This window comes from Pelophylax lessonae (genome assembly GCF_965119305.1).
Source record: "Pelophylax lessonae genome assembly, chromosome: 9".
NCBI classification, from domain to species: domain Eukaryota; kingdom Metazoa; phylum Chordata; class Amphibia; order Anura; family Ranidae; genus Pelophylax; species Pelophylax lessonae.
In genome coordinates this window covers 270,856,879-270,875,181 of record NC_138776.1, presented here as the reverse complement: position 1 = coordinate 270,875,181, position 18,303 = coordinate 270,856,879, and the positions used below count along the sequence as shown (strand labels likewise).

The window sequence follows — 18,303 nt, the reverse complement described above, 5'->3', positions numbered from 1 at the left end:
GGTCCGAGCACGGACAATTCTGTGTGCGCGCCCGATTCTGGGAGGACTTCATAGTACACCCTCCCAGAATAAGGCGACCGCACTGTAGCCATCATTCGGCTATGGCACTGTTCACAAGTGGTTAAACAGAAAGTGATAATGAGGGAGGAGTCAGTAACCCAATGATGGTGGTCTTCAGGATCAGTCCAGTCTTCATCTTGGTTGTTCTCCCCCCATCCTCACTCTCTGACCTCTGGTGGGGCTCAGCCCCGCTGTTGTTCATGACTAAATCATGGACTAAATAAGGAAGTGCGGGACTTCTTGTGTTGGGAAGATGGCAATGAGTGATAGAGGGGGAGGGGACACTCGTCCTATAATCCCCTCATCACTGTCACTCCTATAAAAGACAGTTCTCGTTGTTTCCTCACTCTCTGACTAAGGTCCATGAATAAAGAAATGAATGAGTAGGAGATCAGAGGACCCATTTACTAGTTACCTTGAGGGTGGAGTAGTAAGATCCTCAGAGACAAAGCTGTCTGATGTGGGCGGACTCCTGGTTTGGGGGAACCAATCTGCTGATGTCTAGTAATAATCTTTGTATTTCTATTTTAGTACATGGACGGGAGATGAGGAAAACCTCAGAGGATTGTCTCACTTTGTCTCCAGACTGTAAAGTAGAAGATAAGGACATCACACAGTATAGTCCAGGAGAAAACCCGGCTACCTCCAATGTCCATCCGGCACCACACAGTGTTGATGGACCATCGTATTCCTCTTATCCTGAGGAACCTCAGACTGTGAGGGACAGTGCCGGACCATCGTATTCCTCTTATACTGAGGAACCTCAGACTGTGAGGGACAGTGCCGGACCATCGTATTCCTCTTATCCTGAGGAACCTCAGACTGTGAGGGACAGTGCCGGACCATCGTATTCCTCTTATCCTGAGGAACCTCAGACTGTGAGGGACGGTGCCGTCCTTCCAACAGATAAGAGGTTCTCCTGTACTGAGTGTGGGAAATGTTTTTCACGGAAGTCCTGTTTTTACAAACATCAGAAGTCTCACATGGGGGAGACGCCACATTGCTGTCCTGAGTGTGGGAAATGTTTCAATTTTAAATGCTATCTTAATGTACATAGGAGAACTCACACCGGTGAGAAGCCGTATTCCTGCCCTGAGTGCGGGAAATGTTTTTCACTGAAGTCCCATCTTTCCAAACATCAGAAATCTCACACGGGGGAGAAGCCACATTGCTGTCCTGAGTGTGGGAAATGTTTCAGTTTTAAATACGATCTTACTGTGCATATAAGAACTCACACCGGGGATAAGCCGCATTGCTGTCCTGAGTGCAGGAAATGTTTTCAATTTAAATCACAGCTTGTCTCACATCAGAGATCTCACACGGGGGTAAAACCATATTCCTGTTCTGAGTGTGGGAAGTGTTTTTCCCAGAAGTCCCATCTTCAAAGACATCAGACGTCTCACACAGGAGAAAAGCCATATTGCTGTCCTGAGTGCGGAAAGGGTTTCTATTCAAAATGCAATATTGATGTGCATAAAAGAACTCACACAGGGGAGAAGCCGTATTCCTGTGCTGAGTGCGGGAAATGTTTTTCATATAAGTCCAATCTTAACTCACATCTGAGCTCTCACACAGGGAAGAAGCCATATTCCTGTGTTGAGTGCGGGAAATGTTTTCCATTTAAGTCCCATCTTAACTCACATCAGAGATTGCACACAGGAGAGAAGCCGCATTCCTGTCCTGAGTGCGGGACATGTTTTTTATTCCAGTCCAGTCTTTCCCTACATCAGAGGTCTCACACGGGGGAGAAGCCATATTCCTGTTCTGTGTGCGGGAAATGTTTTTCAGGGAAGACCAATCTTGACGCACATCAGCGGTCTCACACGGGGGAGAAGCCGTATTCCTGTCCTGAGTGCGGGAAATGTTTTTCATTAAAATCACATCTTTGCAGGCATCAGAGAGTGCACACAGGGGAGAAGCCGTACTCCTGTCCTGAGTGTGGGAAATGTTTTTCAGATGAGTCCAATTTTTACGCACATCAGAGATTGCAGCATGGTAAGAAGCGGTATTCCTGTCCTGAGTGTGGGAAATCTTTTTCAAGGAAGTTCAGTCTTTACACACATCAGAGATCGCACACGGGGGAGAATCCGTATTCCTGTCCTGAGTGAGGGAAATGTTCCTCACTGAAGTCCTGCCTTCTGTACATCAGGGGTCCCACACAACCCTGGAGGTGTATTAGTGCCTTGAGTGCGGGAAATGTCTTCTATATGAATGTTGGTGGACATGTGGGGAAGAAGCACACCCTGATATACACCTCAGATATACTCCATGGCTGATCTTCATCATGTAAGAAACACTTCATAAGGAGATCAGAGATCACCAAAGACATGGATGAAGTGTTGTCCCGTGTTGGCCATTGATTGTAGGAGAAAAATAAAAATGGAGTTCTTACCTTTCATTGGCTGACTACATTTTGTGCGGGAAGATTTCACAAACACTTAGGGATTTGTTTAAAAACGAATTGTTGAACGAATGTGACACGTCATAACAAATATTGCATCATCGGCTCCATCTAGTAGCAATAATCTGGCACTGTGGTATTAATACCACATTTTGACCTCTAGATGGTGCTGACAGTCATAGGAAATCTCTGTCTTCATTTAAATTTGGCCAGAATTTTGTCACAGTTGGGCAAATGCTTATTACATTTGTTCAACATATTTTCTATAAATAGATCCTTTTGTTTCCTTCATCAGGCGTGGTTTCATAGAAATAACCGAGATCATCCTCGTACACGTATGTGTTTAGTAGATATTGAAGGATATAAGTTCATTAAACCGTCATTTGACTTAGAACAGAATATATTGCATGTGGGCACGAGATGGCGCTAAGTATCATCGAGATTAATGCCCCGTACACACGCAACGATTATCGGCCAACCGATCGTCCGTCTTTTGTCCAGAGTGGTGTTTTGTTGGTTGGAATGTGCCTAGACTGCACACGAATTTTCCCGCATGACAGAATTCTACTTCAGAAGTGATGTTATGTGTTGGTTTGCTTTCTTTGTGTTCTTTCTTCACTGAGCACGCCTAGACTTGCTTATTAGATTTTTCCCTGTCGAAATCTGTACTGACTGCACGAAAATCGGCCGTGTTTTTACGGCAGACAAAAATTTTATAGTCTGCACACCAGATTTTTTTCGGCCGAAAAGTCGGAGTCGTTTGTCGGAAGCATCATACTAACAAGCCGAAAATCGGCAGATCGGACGTTGGACGAAAATTCCCTGCCAATTTTCGACACGTGTGTACGGGGCTTTACGCCATCTAATGGCCAAATACAACAATTTTCTTTTTAATTCAATGGAAACCGTTCAGTCAGCCCAACAAATATCTGGCTAACATTCATCTTTTACCCCCCATTCACAGAGGAGGAATGTATATGACACTTTCACCGGGTGAATTTCTATGTAAATCTATAATGAATAGACCCCTAAAAAAAGCCCACCAGAGATACCAACCCGAGCCCATTAGGGATGCCAATCAGTGCCCATTAGGGGTGCCAATCAGTGCCCATCAGTAATGCCTGTCAGTGGCTCCTTATCAGTGCAGCATATCAGTGTCCATCAGTGCCATCTATCAGTGCTGCTCATTAGTGCCCATCAGTGCTGCCTATAAGTGCGGCCAATGAGTGTTCATCAGTGCTACATATTAGTGCCTCATCAGTGACGCCTCATCAATACCCGCCAGTGCAGTCTCATGAGCGATCGTCAGTGCAGCCTCATCAATGCCCATCAGTGCAGCCTCATCTGCTGCCTCATCAGTGCCCGTAAGTGCAGCCTCATTAGTGCCCATCAGTGCCCGTCAGTGCAGCCTCATCAGTGCCCGTCAGTGCTGCCTCATCAGTGCTGCCTCATCACTGCCCCTCAGTGCAGCATCCTTAGTGCCCATCAGTGCAGCCTCATCAGCGCCCATCAGTGCAGACTCATCAGTGCAGCCTCATCAATGCAGACTCATCAGCCCCAATCAGTGCAGACTCATTAGTGCCCATCAGTGCAGACTCATCAGTGCAGCCCCATGAACGCCGCCTCTTCAGTGCAAGTCAGTGCAGCCTCATAAGCACTCGTCAGTGCAGCCCCATGAGCGCCGCCTCATCAGTGCTCGTCAGTGAAGGAGAAAACTTACTTATTTACATTTTATGACCAAAACTAGGGAAAAAATGTTTTTTTCTACATTTTCACTTTTTTTATTTTATTAGCAAAACAATATACTTTGGGCGCAGTGTTGCAAGACTACGCAATTGTCATTCAAAATGCGTCAGCGTTGAAAGTTCACAATTTCCCTGTGCAGGAAGGGGGGGGGGGGTAAGTGCCCGGTATTGAAGTGGTTAAATATGGAAATGTAGAAGCTCAATGAATAGTCCTCCTAGGAATGTTATTACCAGGCTGCAGCTAGGGGGAGCTCTAATGTGAGACCACATCAGAGTGATCCCATCTATCTCACATTAACCCCTTTCACTGTCAGAGCTGTTTTTGCAGATTTTGGGCCTGAAGATTGGTTAAAACCCCCAAAATATATTTTTAGAAAGCAGAGGCCCCGGAGAATAAAATGGTGGTGATTGTTAAGGTGTTTCTCGTACACAAATTTTCCCGTAATATCCGGGTTTATTTTCTCCTTTCCCCCATTCTCTATGGTGTGATCTTTTCTACAATATTTTGTTATCATAATGTAACACGTTGAGTATTGTATTTGTAGCGGGTGCTGCTCAGCCACCCGTGGCCCCGCCCCTCACACCGGCCATACCGTTATACACGCTGAAGAACGCAGAGCCTGCCAGCAGCTGAGGAGAATCCCCCCCCCCCCCTCTTCTCCTATCCAGCTACAGTAGGTGAGCGGCTTCCTTATTGGCAGGGGAAGGGAGCCCATCACCAGCCAGGACTGCAGGAGCAGTGGTGGATCCTGGGACATGTAGTCCCCAACACAAGAGGCCCTATTGTAATCCCTGGGGCAGAACTACACAGCCCAGCATGCCCTCAAAGATGGGAGGAATCACACTACGAGGCTGCCTGGGAGCAGGATTAGAACACCAAAAGGCAGGGGAGAGACTGGACACAGGAGAAGACCACAGATCCATAGCCAGTTGCAGACATCCCACCAGAGAAAGGACCCCAGGTGCATCTTCAGGCTTTCCTGAAGGCGTGAGGTGTTCCAGGGGTTAGGTAGCCAGTCAAGACATGTTCTCCTTGGGCCTCCTGATGCAGGATTGGTGAGCGGGCACTTGCCCAATCTTCCATAAGCCAGAAAACTGCATGCAGACACCGGTGTTGTTTCTCTGCCTCGCCTAAGTAGGAGAATCTGCATTACACTTACACCCTGCTGAGCAGATATAGCATCTGCCTTGCTTACCTAGATACTGCTAGCGCACTTTGCATCACCCCTGCCTGTAAAGACATCTCTGAATACACCTTGTTCACTTTGCCAACAGGACACCATATGCACCAACACAAAGCTAGCTGAAGACATAAGCCCTTCTTTCAAAAGGACTACAACCCATTTCCTGTGCAAAAGAATGTTCCCGTTGGTGCCATAAGGGTAGGGTGCCCATGTGTCCCGGATTATCCAGGACTGTCCTGCAATTGGCATGTCTGTCCTGTGTCTCGGGCACCTTCATTCCGGGACAATACAGTTTCCCGAAATCAAATAGAAAACACAGCCACCAACCAGCTAAATTGTCGAACTGGTTGCTGGGTCCACCCCGTCTGGCATCTAGCAACCAGTGACGTCACAGACTCTCAGAGTGAGGCCGAGCGAAGCCCGCGCCTAGTGCTGCTTGGCTCCAGTCTCAACCCAACTCCTTCTCCGGTCTGACTCCCGCACCCAGCGGCATGCAGAGGGAGGGCGTGACTTGCAGCAGGGACTGGCTGGTGTGATCTTCACTGCTGCTGCACTTTTACAATCTGGATGAAGGCCGAAGTGCAGAGAGGGCTTCCCTTGCAGCTCAGTGCAAGTCACCCCTGGAAGTGGTACAGGAGGTGAAGCGTCCCAAGTAGCACAGGTCGCCTGTGGTGAGCACCAGATGATTTCAGGAACTCTGGGTAAGGCAGGCAACTAGAGGAGTAGTAAAAGCCAGGCCGAGGGTCAAACACCGGTGATCAGTCCAAGAGCAAGGTAAGTAGCAGAACAGGGACGAGCCGGGGTCATACACAGGTGAGCAGGCAGAAACAGAGTCTTTAGGCAAGCCGGGGTCATACACTGGGAAAACAGGCAGGTAGTAGCAAGAGCAAAGTCCGAGAGGTAAGCCGAGGGTCAAACACCAGGAGGAGATCAGATGGTTCAGAAACAAGCCAGGTCACAACAGGAAGTCCAAACAGGAACACAGGAAGCTGAGAGATAATCCAGCAATGAGTCTGCTCCTATGGCCACCTTTTATAGGCCAGCAGAGGGCAGTGTCAATTGAGGCAGGAGCGACCATTGCTATTACTGGAAGGAGTGGGTGGTCAACAATATCAAGAGTGGTCTAGTAGTACGAAAATGAAGTAGTGGCCATTAGTTTTAGCAGTTAGTCAATCATTGGTGAGTGCCTTGAGTGAAAGCCACACTGTAAGGGGTCAAAAGGCCAGTGAAGTATGAGCAGTACTGGGACAGGGTCATCCAGTGCCCGGGGCTGGGATCCAGAACTGTGCCCCCCTCCACCACTCTTTATACATGCTGTATAATGTGTTCCCCACCCTGCATTAATTCTTTGCCCCCATGCTCTGCTGTGCCCCAGGCAGCTGTCCCTCCTGCCCTCCCCTTGTCCTGGCCTGGGTAGGAACTCAGATGGTTGAAGACTAAACGTTCTAAAAGTTTAGTGGTAAACTGGAGCAAGGAGATGGGTCTTAAGTTGTTCAGGCTGGTGGTGTCCAGTGAGGACTTTTTCAATATGGGGGTGATCAGCCCATGTTGTAGGGTGGAAAGGAAGGTACCAGTAGAGGGGGAGAAATTGAACATGTGAGGGAGCACAGGATAGAAGAAGAGGGTGACTGTAGTAGTTGTGTGGGAACCGGGTCCAGCAGACAGGTGGTAAGGTGGGCTTCTGAAAACTTTAGCGACCTCTTCGGTAGTAGCAAGATCAAAGGAGGAAAGTGTTGAAGGTGGTTTTGTACAGAAGATGCCCCGGTGAATTGCATCAGTTTTGTTTTTGAAGTGATTGGCAATCTTGTGAGCAATGAGTGAGTTACTAGGTGGTGGTGATGGTGGAGAAAGTAGAGCATTAAGAGTAGAGAAAAGACAGCGAGGACTGGAGGACAGAGTATGAATGAGCGTGACAAAGTAGGCTTGTTTGGCAGCATGGAAGGAGGAATTTAATTTTAGGAGGGCAGATTTATGAAGGATGAATGCTTGCTGGGATTTCGTTTTATGCCACAATCGCTCCAGTGCATGGATATGTCTCTTAAGATTTCTGGTGTCAGTCTGCCAATTTTGTAATGGTCGAGGCCTGATACTTTGTGTATTGAGAGGAGCAAGTGAGTCCAGTGAGTATGAGAGTGAACTGTTGTAGACTGGCCAGGTCAGGGCAGGAAAAGGGGGGGTTATTTTGTCATTGAGGTTGTCAGTTGCAGATTAGAAAAGAGAACAATTAAAGTGGTGAAGGTTTCTACGGGTAATTGTTTGCTGCTTGGAGGAACACGTAGTTGAAGACAAGAACACAGTAAAAGTGATGATGGTTGTGATCAGAGAGAGGAAAGAGGGTGTTGGTGAGGTTGCCCGGTGTGTAGAGATGGGAGAATACAAGGTCGAGGGTATTACCATCAGAGTGAGTGGAGGACAGTGTCCATTGTGTTAGGTCAAAAGATGAGGTTAAGCTGTAAAAGTTATGATGTAGCCAGTCTGTTAACATTGATCGGGATGTTAAAATCACCAAGAATGATAGTGGGTATTTCAGAGGAGAGAAAGTAGGATGACCAGGCAGAGAAGTGATCAAAAAAGCGCAACATTGGTCCAGGAGGCTGATGGATCACTGCAATCCTCAGAGAAAATGAAGCACATAAATACAGTAAGTCTCGAAAGAAGAGAAGGATAGAGCGGGAGGGGTAGGAAGGGCTTGAAAGGTGCTCAGTGGGGATAGAAGGAGTACAAATCCACATCCTTTCTCTTCACTGGGGGTGGGTGAGTGAGTCCAGTGGCGGCCTTCATGGGAGAGGGCAGCGGGAGAGGCAGAGTCAGATTCTTGAAGCCAGGTTTCACTGATTGCAAGTAGGTTAAGGGAATGGCAGACAAAAGGTCATGGACAGAGGTGAGCATGTTACAGACAGAGAGGGCATTCCAGAGGGCACATGAGAAGTGGGGGGGGGGTTTGGAAGCAGGGGGATCTGGATTAAACTGAGTGGATTGCAGCTATTGCCAGAGGAAGTTGCCAGATTTGGGGTGACAGTGAGATACTGGAGGACCAGGATTAGGGAAGATATCTTCAGAGATTAGGAGAAGAAAAAGGGGGTGAATAAAGAAGGATGAGCACAGGATGTATATGAGTGTGCAGCACCCTCTAGTGTGCGCTAGAAGTAGTGTAGGTTTGTTAGTGTAGGTAAAGTTTATTAGCTCAGGGCTAAGCTTGAGCTGTGAATCTGGGTCAGGGTTCAGTGAGTCAGGGCTGGATGACTCACCCTGACATTTCTAAAACATTGGAGATTGTTCTAGAGCTAGTGGGCAGGAGGTTAGAAGGATCTGCCATGAATATTTATGAGGCCTTGGCCAATCCCCAGGAGAGGGCTGGCAGGGGGGCAGACTTTACCTCATAAATAGATATGGGCCATGCCAGCAAGGGCAGTCGGGTGGAAGATGGAGATGCAGTTCTGAGGAGGCTGTCGGTGGCCCTTAGGGGTGCCCCCTAGTCTGGGAGGGGGTGACCTTGGGCCAGGGCTTGGGTGATGGAGGATTCCTGCTAAAACACAGAGGAGGAAGCCTTCCTGGAGGCATGGGAGCAAGAGAGGACAGAGTAAGTAGCACTGAGGGGGACCACAAAGGGGGGAGACTGCCACATGTAGTCAGTATCCCTTGAAGAAAGGGGTGTGCATAAGTCTTCCTCCTTTCTCGTGAGAGTCCGCCAGATGGGCTAGTAAAGAGTCAGTTGGGTGGACTGGTGTAAAGGGGCAGATGCAGCCAGGTGGGTTGGCATTGTCTGAAGAATTGGTGCTGGTCTCAGTGACCACAGAGGAAGTCAAGGAGAAGGTTGAAGCTGGGTCACTCCAAAGTACTACTGTTAAGAGGCTGTGAGTTCCTGCCTGTAATGTGTATTGGTGAGCTGACAATCAGACCTTGTCAAGTCTCTTCAAGGTGTAATGCCTCGTACTCACGCGTCGATAGTTGGCCGTGAATTTTCGGCCAACGTCCGATCGGCCGATTTTCGGCTTGTTAGTATGATGCTTTCGACAACCGACTCCGACTTTTCGGCCAAATAAAATCTGGTGTGCATGCTATAAAATTTTTGTTGGCCGTCACCACAACGGCCGATTTTCCGTCAGTCAGTACAGATTTCGGCAGACAAAAATCTGATGAGCAAGACTGGGCATGCTCAGAGAAGAAAAAAACACACGGAAAGTAAACCAGCACATGACATCACTTCTGAAGTAGATTTTTGTTGGCCGAGAAAATTCGTGTGCAGTCTAGAGCACATTTCAACCAACACAACAACACTGGACAAAAGTCGGAAGATCGGTTGGCCGATGATCGTTGCGTGTGTACGAGGCATAAGTCAGCAGGAACCAAGTGTGTGCAGGTGGCTGAAGAGGTGGAGGCTGTATAAAGAGACTGTATATAGGAAATTGCACACATAAGTCAGGTGGGAATCCCATAACCTCCCACCCAGATCGAAGTTGAAACTCCCTAATAAAACAAACAAAACCATGGCCTGTTCTCTGTCTCTGACGTGTTGGTGAAGATTTAGTGTGCATGGATGGGGGGATCCCTTCTATCTGCAGCACCTACGTGGGTGTGCTACAAGTGCACATACCTCCCTATCCTGGTGTTTGGGTATGTATGTGGGTTCAGTATTTGCAAGAGGTAATTAGTATAGTAGTAGGGAGAGGGTAAAGGTGAGGGTGAAAGGTCAAAGCTTTGGGGTGGAGAAGAGGGGTAAAGAAATGAGAATTTCCTAATGGAGGATTTTAATATGAGAGGGAAGAGTAGAGGGGGTATATGGAGTAGGAGTCAGACTTGTAAGAGATGATTTGCTTGCAGTCAGTCCAGATTGAAGCCGAGATCTTTGTTGTTTCTTTCTACTGCTTTATTTATCATGCTGAACACTCCTGCGAAAAACAAAGATGCCCTGACTGTGACTTGCCCCACAAGCTGATCTAAATTTATAGGGAGATGGGGCAGAGAAGGATTCATCAATTAATCAATTAGGAAGTGGTCTGTTTTCTAGTCCCCTACATTGGTTACCAATTGGAGAAGAGTCCCCTTGTATCAGTGGTCAGTGTAGTGGTCCCGTAACATTGGTGACCAATGGGATAAGAACGACCTTATATCAGTGGTCATTGCAGTGGTCCCGTACATTGGCGACCAATTGGAGAAGGGTCCCCTTATATCAGTGGTCAGTGTAGTGATCCTGTACATTGGTGACCAATGGGAGAAGAATCCCCTTATATCAGTGGTCAGTGTAGTGGTCCTGTACATTGGTGTACAATGGGAGAAGAACAACCTTATATCAGTGGTCATTCCAGTGGTCCTGTACATTGGTGACCAATGGGAGAACCACCTTATATCAGTGGTCAGTGTAGTGGTCCCGTACATTGGTGACCAATGGGAGAAGGCTCCCCTTATATCAGTGGTCAGAGTAGTGGTCCCTTACATTGGTGACCAATGGGAGAAGTACCACCTTATATGAGTGGTCATTGCAGTGGTCCTGTACATTGTTCACCAATGGGAGAAGAAACACCTTATATCAGTGGTCAGTGTAGTGGTCCCGTACATTGGTGACCAATGGGAGAAGGCTCCCCTTATTTCAGTGGTCATTGTAGTGGTCCTTTACATTGGTGACCAATGGGAGAAGGACCACCTTATATCAGTGGTCAGTGTAGTGGTCCTTTACATTGGTGACCAATGGGAGAAGGCTTGCCTTATTTCAGTGGTCAGTGTAGTGGTCCATTACATTGGTGACCAAAGAGAGAAGGCTCTCCTTATATCAGTGGTCAGTGTAGTGGTCCTGTACATTGGTGACCAATAGGACAAAGATCCCCATATATGAATAGTCAGTGGGAGAAGGTAATTCTTACATTGTCATAAAATCATTGTTACTGGAAGACAGAATTTATTAATTGCTCAAGGAACCTCTAGAAAACCCTGGAAATATTGGGAGGAACTCCGTCTGAGAAAGGCTGGACTAGGCAGTAATATATTTCTCTCCCCCTTGACCCATCTATAAGGATATACAGTACATACACACACAGCACAAGGCCGTGTTCTCACTACGAGACGTTTCTCTGGACTGCAGTTCCTCTGAGTTCCACAAGGTGGGGATCTTACTTTTACCCAGACAGGAAGTCTCTATGGAAAACAGGAAGGTATATCAGGTACAGACAGGAAGTTCCATGAGGTACGAAGTTACGAGGAGACATCGTTGGAAGTGGCAGCAGAGGAGGTAATAAGATCTTTTTTTCTATTTACACCCAGTAACGCCCCGTCATGTCCGTCTTCTTCCTCCATAGTCACTGTGACCTCTTTTATCTCCAGCAGATGATGATACACATATACACTATATTACTAAAAGTATTGTGACGCCTTTACACGCACATGAACTTTAATGGCATCCCTGTCTTAGTCCGTAGGGTTCAATATTGAATTGGCCCACCCTTCACAGCTATAACGGCTCCAACTCTTCTGGGAAGGCTGTCCACAAGGTTTAGGAGTGTGTCTATGGGAATATTTCCCCATTTTTCCAGAAGTGCATTTGTGAGGTCAGGCACTGATTTTGGATTAGAAGGCCTGGCTCACAGTCTCTGCTCTTATTGATCCCAAAGGTGTTCTATCGAGTTGAGGTCAGGACTATGTGCGGCCAGTCAAGTTCCTCCACCCCAAACTCATCCATGTCTTTATGAACATTGCTTTGTGCACTGGTGCACAGTCATGTTGGAATAGGAAGGGGCCATCCCCAAACTGTTCCCACAAAGTAGGGAGCATGAAATTGTCCAAAATGTCTTGGTATGCTGACACTTTAAAAATTCCCTTCACTGGAACTAAGGGGCCAACCCCAACCCCTGAACAACAGCCCCCACACCATAATCCCCCCCCTCCACCAAATGATTTGGACCAGCGCACAAAGCAAGGTCCATAAAGACATGGATGAACGAGTTTGGGGTGGAGGAACTTTACTGGTCTGCAACAAGGCCTGACCTCAACCCTTTGGGCCTTATCGTCCAACAGCAGTGCCTGACCTCACAAATGCGCTTCTGGAAGAATGGTCAAACATTCCCATAGACACTCCTAAACCTTGTGGGCAGCCTTCCAATAAGAGTTGAAGCTGTTATAGCTGCAAAGGGTGGGCCAACTCAATATTGAACCCTACGGACTAAGACTGGGATGCCATTAAAGTTCTTGTGCGTGTAAAGGCTGGCGTCCCTATACTTTTGGTAATATAGTGTATATTGTGTGAAAACCTAGATTACCCCTTCTGGGTCAAAACATTCCCCACTGGGCCGGAACATTCTCTTCATTTTGGAGATGTCACCTTTTCCACCAATCACCTTTATTTGGATTTATAATACGTATGTTGGATTTTAAAATCTTTATGGAGGAAGAAATAACTATTTCTGATGTCTTTGAAGGTTCAACACAAGGGATGTGTCTGGATGGTGACTGTATCATTGTGTGTGTCAGGTTCCTATAAGGTGTCAGGATGTCACTGTCTATTTCTCCATGGAGGAGTGGGAGTATTTAGAAGGACACAAGGATCTCTACAAGGACGTCATGATGGAGAATCAGCCGCCCCTCACATCACCGGGTAAGAGGAGACTTTATTGTAAAGGAGAGAGCAGTACGGAGGCTCCACCTAGATCCCCCATCATCTGATAAACACATAGAAACAATGTATTCAGTCAGTGTGTGTGTTTCCTACAGATGGATCCAGTAATGGGAACTCACCAGAGAGATGTCCCCGTCCTCTGTATTCCCGGGATTCCACACAGGAAGGTCACACCATCCCCCACCATCATCAGGTAGATGAGGAACAATCACTGATAGTATCATTAGGATCTGTACATTATCTGCATTGTTACCATTGATGTCATTTTTATTATATATTCAGAGCGGAAACCTGAGAGATTCTAAAGTTGAGGTTAAAGAAGAGATAAAAGAGGAGGATGATGAGGATGGGGTGATGGAGGATATACACAAAGATCTGTACCAGGACACCATGGAGGGGTCATCCAGCTACAGGAACCCACCAGTGAGATGTCCCCGTCCTCTGTATTCCCGGGATTCCACACAGGAAGGTCACACCATCCCTCTCCATCATCAGGTAGATGAAGAACAATTATTGATAGATATAATTAATACACAAGCATGTTACATTTTTTTATTATTATTATATTTTCAGAGTGGAAACCTCGGGGATTATAATATTGTTGTTAAAGAAGAGTATAAAGAGGAGGATGAGGAGTACGGAGTGATGAAGGAGGTTTCAGAAGGACACAAGAATATGATGGAGCCATCTAATACCAGGAACCCACCAGAGAGATGTCCCCGTCCTCTGTATTCCCGGGATTCCACACAGGAAGGTCACACCATCCCTCAATGCAAGGTTGGTGGGATGGAGTATCTAGAACAGGGGTGGGGAACCTTTTTTCTGCCAAGGGCCATTTGGGTATTTATAAAATCATTCGGGGGCCGTACAAAATTATCAACTTAAAAGTGCGCCTATTATATTTGGTCAAACATTTAATTAACTCACCCCTAATGTGATGGCTGCAGCTGCTTCTTTGGTGAGGTTTGTGATGTTAGCTGGTATTGATGATGTTGCTACTCGCAAATGGTTTTCCAGGTTTGCGTCGGTCAGTCTGGAGCGCAGTCGACTCTTTGTGGTGGTAAGTTTTGAAAAGAACTGCTGGTGGGTACTGCTGGTGGGTACAGCTGGCTCAGGCTGGTACTGCTGGCTCAGGCTAGTACTGCTGGCTGGTATTGCTGTGGGTACTGCTGGCTCAGGTCACAGGTAGAGTGCATTTGATATCACTCAGACTGTCAGAACGGAGCCGAAACTATACAGGAAGCATCGGCTCCGTTCTGACAGATCAGCTGCACGGGGGGCCGGACCAAATAACTTTGAGGGCCACATACGGCCCCCGGGCCGTAGGTTCCCCACCCCTGATCTAGAACATGGACTGGTGGAGATAATGTCTGAATTTTATATGTAAGCTTATATCTTCCAGATGATATTTTCTCTCATTTTCTTGGTTTAGAGTGGAGATCCAATCGATATAGAATTAGAGATTAAAGCAGAAGAAGAAGAGACGTATGTGAGGGATGATCAGCAGTCTATGGAGGAGGATGGAATAACGGGGACATTTATAGAGGAGGACACTCCTACAGAGATCAGCACAGGTGGGTCATTAACACTAAATCCATTTTCTACCCATACTGCTCACTGATTGGTCCAGAGTAGGGCAGGGACTGGGTGATATCAGCCTGTAATCCCCTGGTCACTTTCCTGAGCTGTGTTCCCCGTCCTGTATTCCTGTATTTCTCTCGGATAATCTTCCTTCTCTGTGCTGCAGACACAATTTATGTATCTAGACTGGATTTATGGAGATTCTGGGGTTCAGCTGGCAGTAAAATGTTGATTTTCACCAAAGGCGTTGCTTGACCTAGACACCTGGGGTATGTACCTTGGGTCTTCTGCCCCATGCCCAGGTCTAGCAAGATCTCTGACAGAACAATTCTCCCGGGGTTACTTGCTCTGTTATTTGCTGGCTGTGCCGGGTGGAGGGATATGTCTGTATAGTCTCACACCCAAGTCACTGAGTGCAGTCTCAGGAGATGGGAGGCAGCGGTGTGCGACCTCTGACACTGATTACTGAACACAAATATTATGAGTCCTGACCCCTGCACTATATACTCTATGTTGTACATTACATACTCCTGACTTCTGCTCTCTCCCCTCTACCCACTGCTATATATACACATAATATGGATTCTCTTTTGTTACACCCATTTCCTACCAGCTGGACATTTTATATCTGATGATCTGATTGGAGGACAGACTTTTACATGGTGATAATAATGTGATAACATCCTCCAACTTTGGAACCTTAAACAGAAAGTGATAATGAGGGAGGAGTCAGTAACCCAATGATGGTGGTCTTCAGGATCAGTCCAGTCTTCATCTTGGTTGTTCTCCCCCCCATCCTCACTCTCTGACCTCTGGTGGGGCTCAGCCCCGCTGTTATTCATGACTAAATCATGGACTAAATAAGGAAGTGCAGGACTTCTTGTGTTGGGAAGATGGCAATCAGTGATAGAGGGGGAGGGGACACTCGTCCTATAATCCCCTCATCACCACTGTCACTCCTATAAAAGACAGTTCTCGTTGTTTCCTCACTCTCTGACTAAGGTCCATGAATAAAGAAATTAACTGGTAGGAGATCAGAGGACCCATTTACTAGTTACCTTGAGGGGGGAATTGTAAGATCCTCAGAGACAAAGCTGGCTGATGTGGGCGGAGTCCTGGTTTAAGGGAACCAATCTGCTGATGTCTAGTAATAATCTTTGTATTTCTATTTTAGTAGATGGACGGGAGATGAGGAAAACCTCAGAGGATTGTCTCACTTTGTCTCCAGACTGTAAAGTAGAAGATGAGGACATCACACAGTATAGTCCGGGAGAAAACCCGGCTAACTCCAATGTCCATCCGGGACCACACAGTGTAGATGAACCATCGTATTCCTCTTATCCTGAGGAACATCAGACTGTGAGGGACGGTGCCGGACCATCGTATTCCTCTTATCCTGAGGAACCTCAGACTGTGAGAGACAGTGCCGGACCATCGTATTCCTCTTATTTTGAGGAACCTCAGACTGTGAGGGACGGTGCCGGACCATCGTATTCCTCTTATCCTGAGGAACCTCAGACTGTGAGGAACGGTGCCATCCTTCCAACAGATAAGAGGTTTCCCTGTACTGAGTGTGGGAAGTGTTTCCGTTTTAAATCCAAACTTAATGTGCATATAAGATCTCACACTGGTGAGAAGCCGTATTCCTGTGCTGAGTGCGGTAAATGTTTTTTAGTGAAGTCCCATCTTTCCCGACATCAGCGATCTCACATGAGAGATAAGCCATATTTCTGTTCTGAGTGTGGGATATTTTTTTCAAACATGGATAATCTTACCGCACATCAAAGGTCTCACACGGGGAATAGTCCAGGAGAAAACCCGGCTTCCTCAAATGTCCATTCGACACCACACAGTGTAGATGGACCATCGTATTCCTCTTATCCTGAGGAACCTCAGACTGTGAGGGACGGTGCCGGACCATTGTATTCCTCTTATCATGAGATACCTCAGACTGTGAGGGACGGTGCCGGACCATCGTATTCCTCTTATCCTGGGGAACCTCAGACTGTGAGGGACGGTGCCGTCCTTCCAACAGATAAAACGTTTTCCTGTACTGAGTGCGGGAAGTGTTTCCGTTTTAAATCCAAACTTAATGTGCATAAAAGATCTCACACAGGTGAGAAACCATATTCCTGTCCCGAGTGTGGGAAATGTTTTTTAGTGAAGTCCCACCTTTCCCGACATCTGCAATCTCACACAGGGCATAGGCCCTATTTCTGCCCTGAGTGCGGGAAATGTTTTTTTCAGAGGGCTAATCTTGCAGCACATCAAAGGTGTCACACAGGGGAGAAGCCGTATTCCTGTCCTGAGTGCGGGAAATATTTAAAATCAAGACGCAATCTTAATGAGCATAAAAGAACTCACACAGGGGAGAAGCCGTATTGCTGCCCTGAGTGCGGGAAATATTTTTCAGTTAAGACACATCTTTGCAGACATCAGAAATTGCACACAGGGGAGAATCCTTATTCGTGTCCTGAGTGCGGGAAATGTTTTTCACAGAAGTCCTATCTTTGCAGGCATCTGAGATCTCACACGGGGGAGAATCCGTATTGTTGTCCTGAGTGTGGGAAAGGTTTTGTAGAGAAATCAGATCTCTCCCAACATCAGAGGTATCACACGGGGGTGAGGCCTCATTCCTGTCCTGAGTGTGGAAAATGCTTTTTCAAAAATGCAGAACTTGTCAAACATCAGAGATCTCACACGGGGGAGAAGCCATATTCCTGTCCTGAGTGCGAGAAATGTTTTTCACAGAAGCCCAGTCTTTGCAGACATCTGAGAACTCACACGGGTGAGAAGCCGTATTCCTGTCCTGAGTGCGGGAAATGTTATTCAGATAAGTCCCATCTTCTAAGACATCAGAGATCGCACATGAGAGAGAAGCCACTTTCGGATCCTGAGTGAGGGGAATGTTCCTCACTAAAGTCCTGTCTTCCTGTACATCAGGGGACCCACACAACCCTCAACAAAAATTGTTGAACGAGTATGATATTGTCTCCATCTAGTGGTAAAAATGAGGCTCTGTAGTATTAATACCACATTTTGGCCACTAGATGGAGCTTACAGTCATAGGAAATATGGCCAGAGTCCATTGCGATTGGGCAAATGCTTGTTCCATTCATTTTACACCCCCTTTCCTTCTTCAGGCGTGGTTTACTAGAAATAACTGAGATCTTACTCGTACACTTTTGAGTTTGGTAGACATCGAAGAACATAAGCTAATTAATGGCAGTTCCCTTTTCTGTTTGTGTGCTTCTACTCTATATATGTAGGACAATCTAGGTCACCTTGATTGTAGTATCCCGTGTCCACTAACTTGATGGAATTCCAACGATGATTCCTTTTGTCATTGTTCTGCATTAAAAATACCTTCAATAAAGATTATATATATAAGAAAAGAATGAAGCCGTATTGTTCTTTAAGTGTCGTCATCCCGTGTTCTGTCCATTTCCACACTGACACCAACTTCTCCTCCACCATCCCGCTGTAAATTCTGTACAACCATGGGTTCAGTCCCAACCAAAAGCTCATTCCAAGTGGTCCGTTTATTGGTCCCCTATTAGTGACCAGTGGTAGAGGAATCCCCATATATCAGTAGTCAGTGGGAGAAGGACATTCCTACATCATCATGAAAGCATTGTTACTACATTTTTCATTGCTAAAACAACCCCTAGAAACCTTTTGGAGGAACCCTGCCTGAGAAAGGCTGGGCTATAGTTCCCAACTGTCCCT

At 46.7% G+C, this 18,303-nt stretch overlaps 3 protein-coding genes across 3 annotated transcripts in view; 2 read left to right on the top strand and 1 right to left on the bottom strand.

Annotated features, from left to right (window-relative positions):
* Window positions 1-18,303, top strand: part of LOC309564464 (uncharacterized protein) — a gene marked incomplete at both ends in the record, with an annotated part of 826,241 nt that overhangs the window by 1,902 nt on the left and 806,036 nt on the right.
* The window catches only part of LOC309564057 (uncharacterized protein), a gene marked incomplete at its 5' end in the record, with an annotated part of 455,352 nt that overhangs the window by 51,209 nt on the left and 385,840 nt on the right, over window positions 1-18,303 (bottom strand). The window lies entirely within an intron of this gene.
* On the top strand, window positions 1,044-17,528 carry LOC309564073 (uncharacterized protein; the record flags this gene model as incomplete). The annotated part of the gene is made up of 3 exons (XM_082268698.1): window positions 1,044-2,055; window positions 2,735-2,796; window positions 16,492-17,528. The coding sequence occupies 3 exons, from the start codon at window positions 1,044-1,046 to the stop codon at window positions 17,473-17,475; spliced, it is 2,058 nt and encodes a 685-aa protein (XP_082124824.1). The 3' UTR covers window positions 17,476-17,528.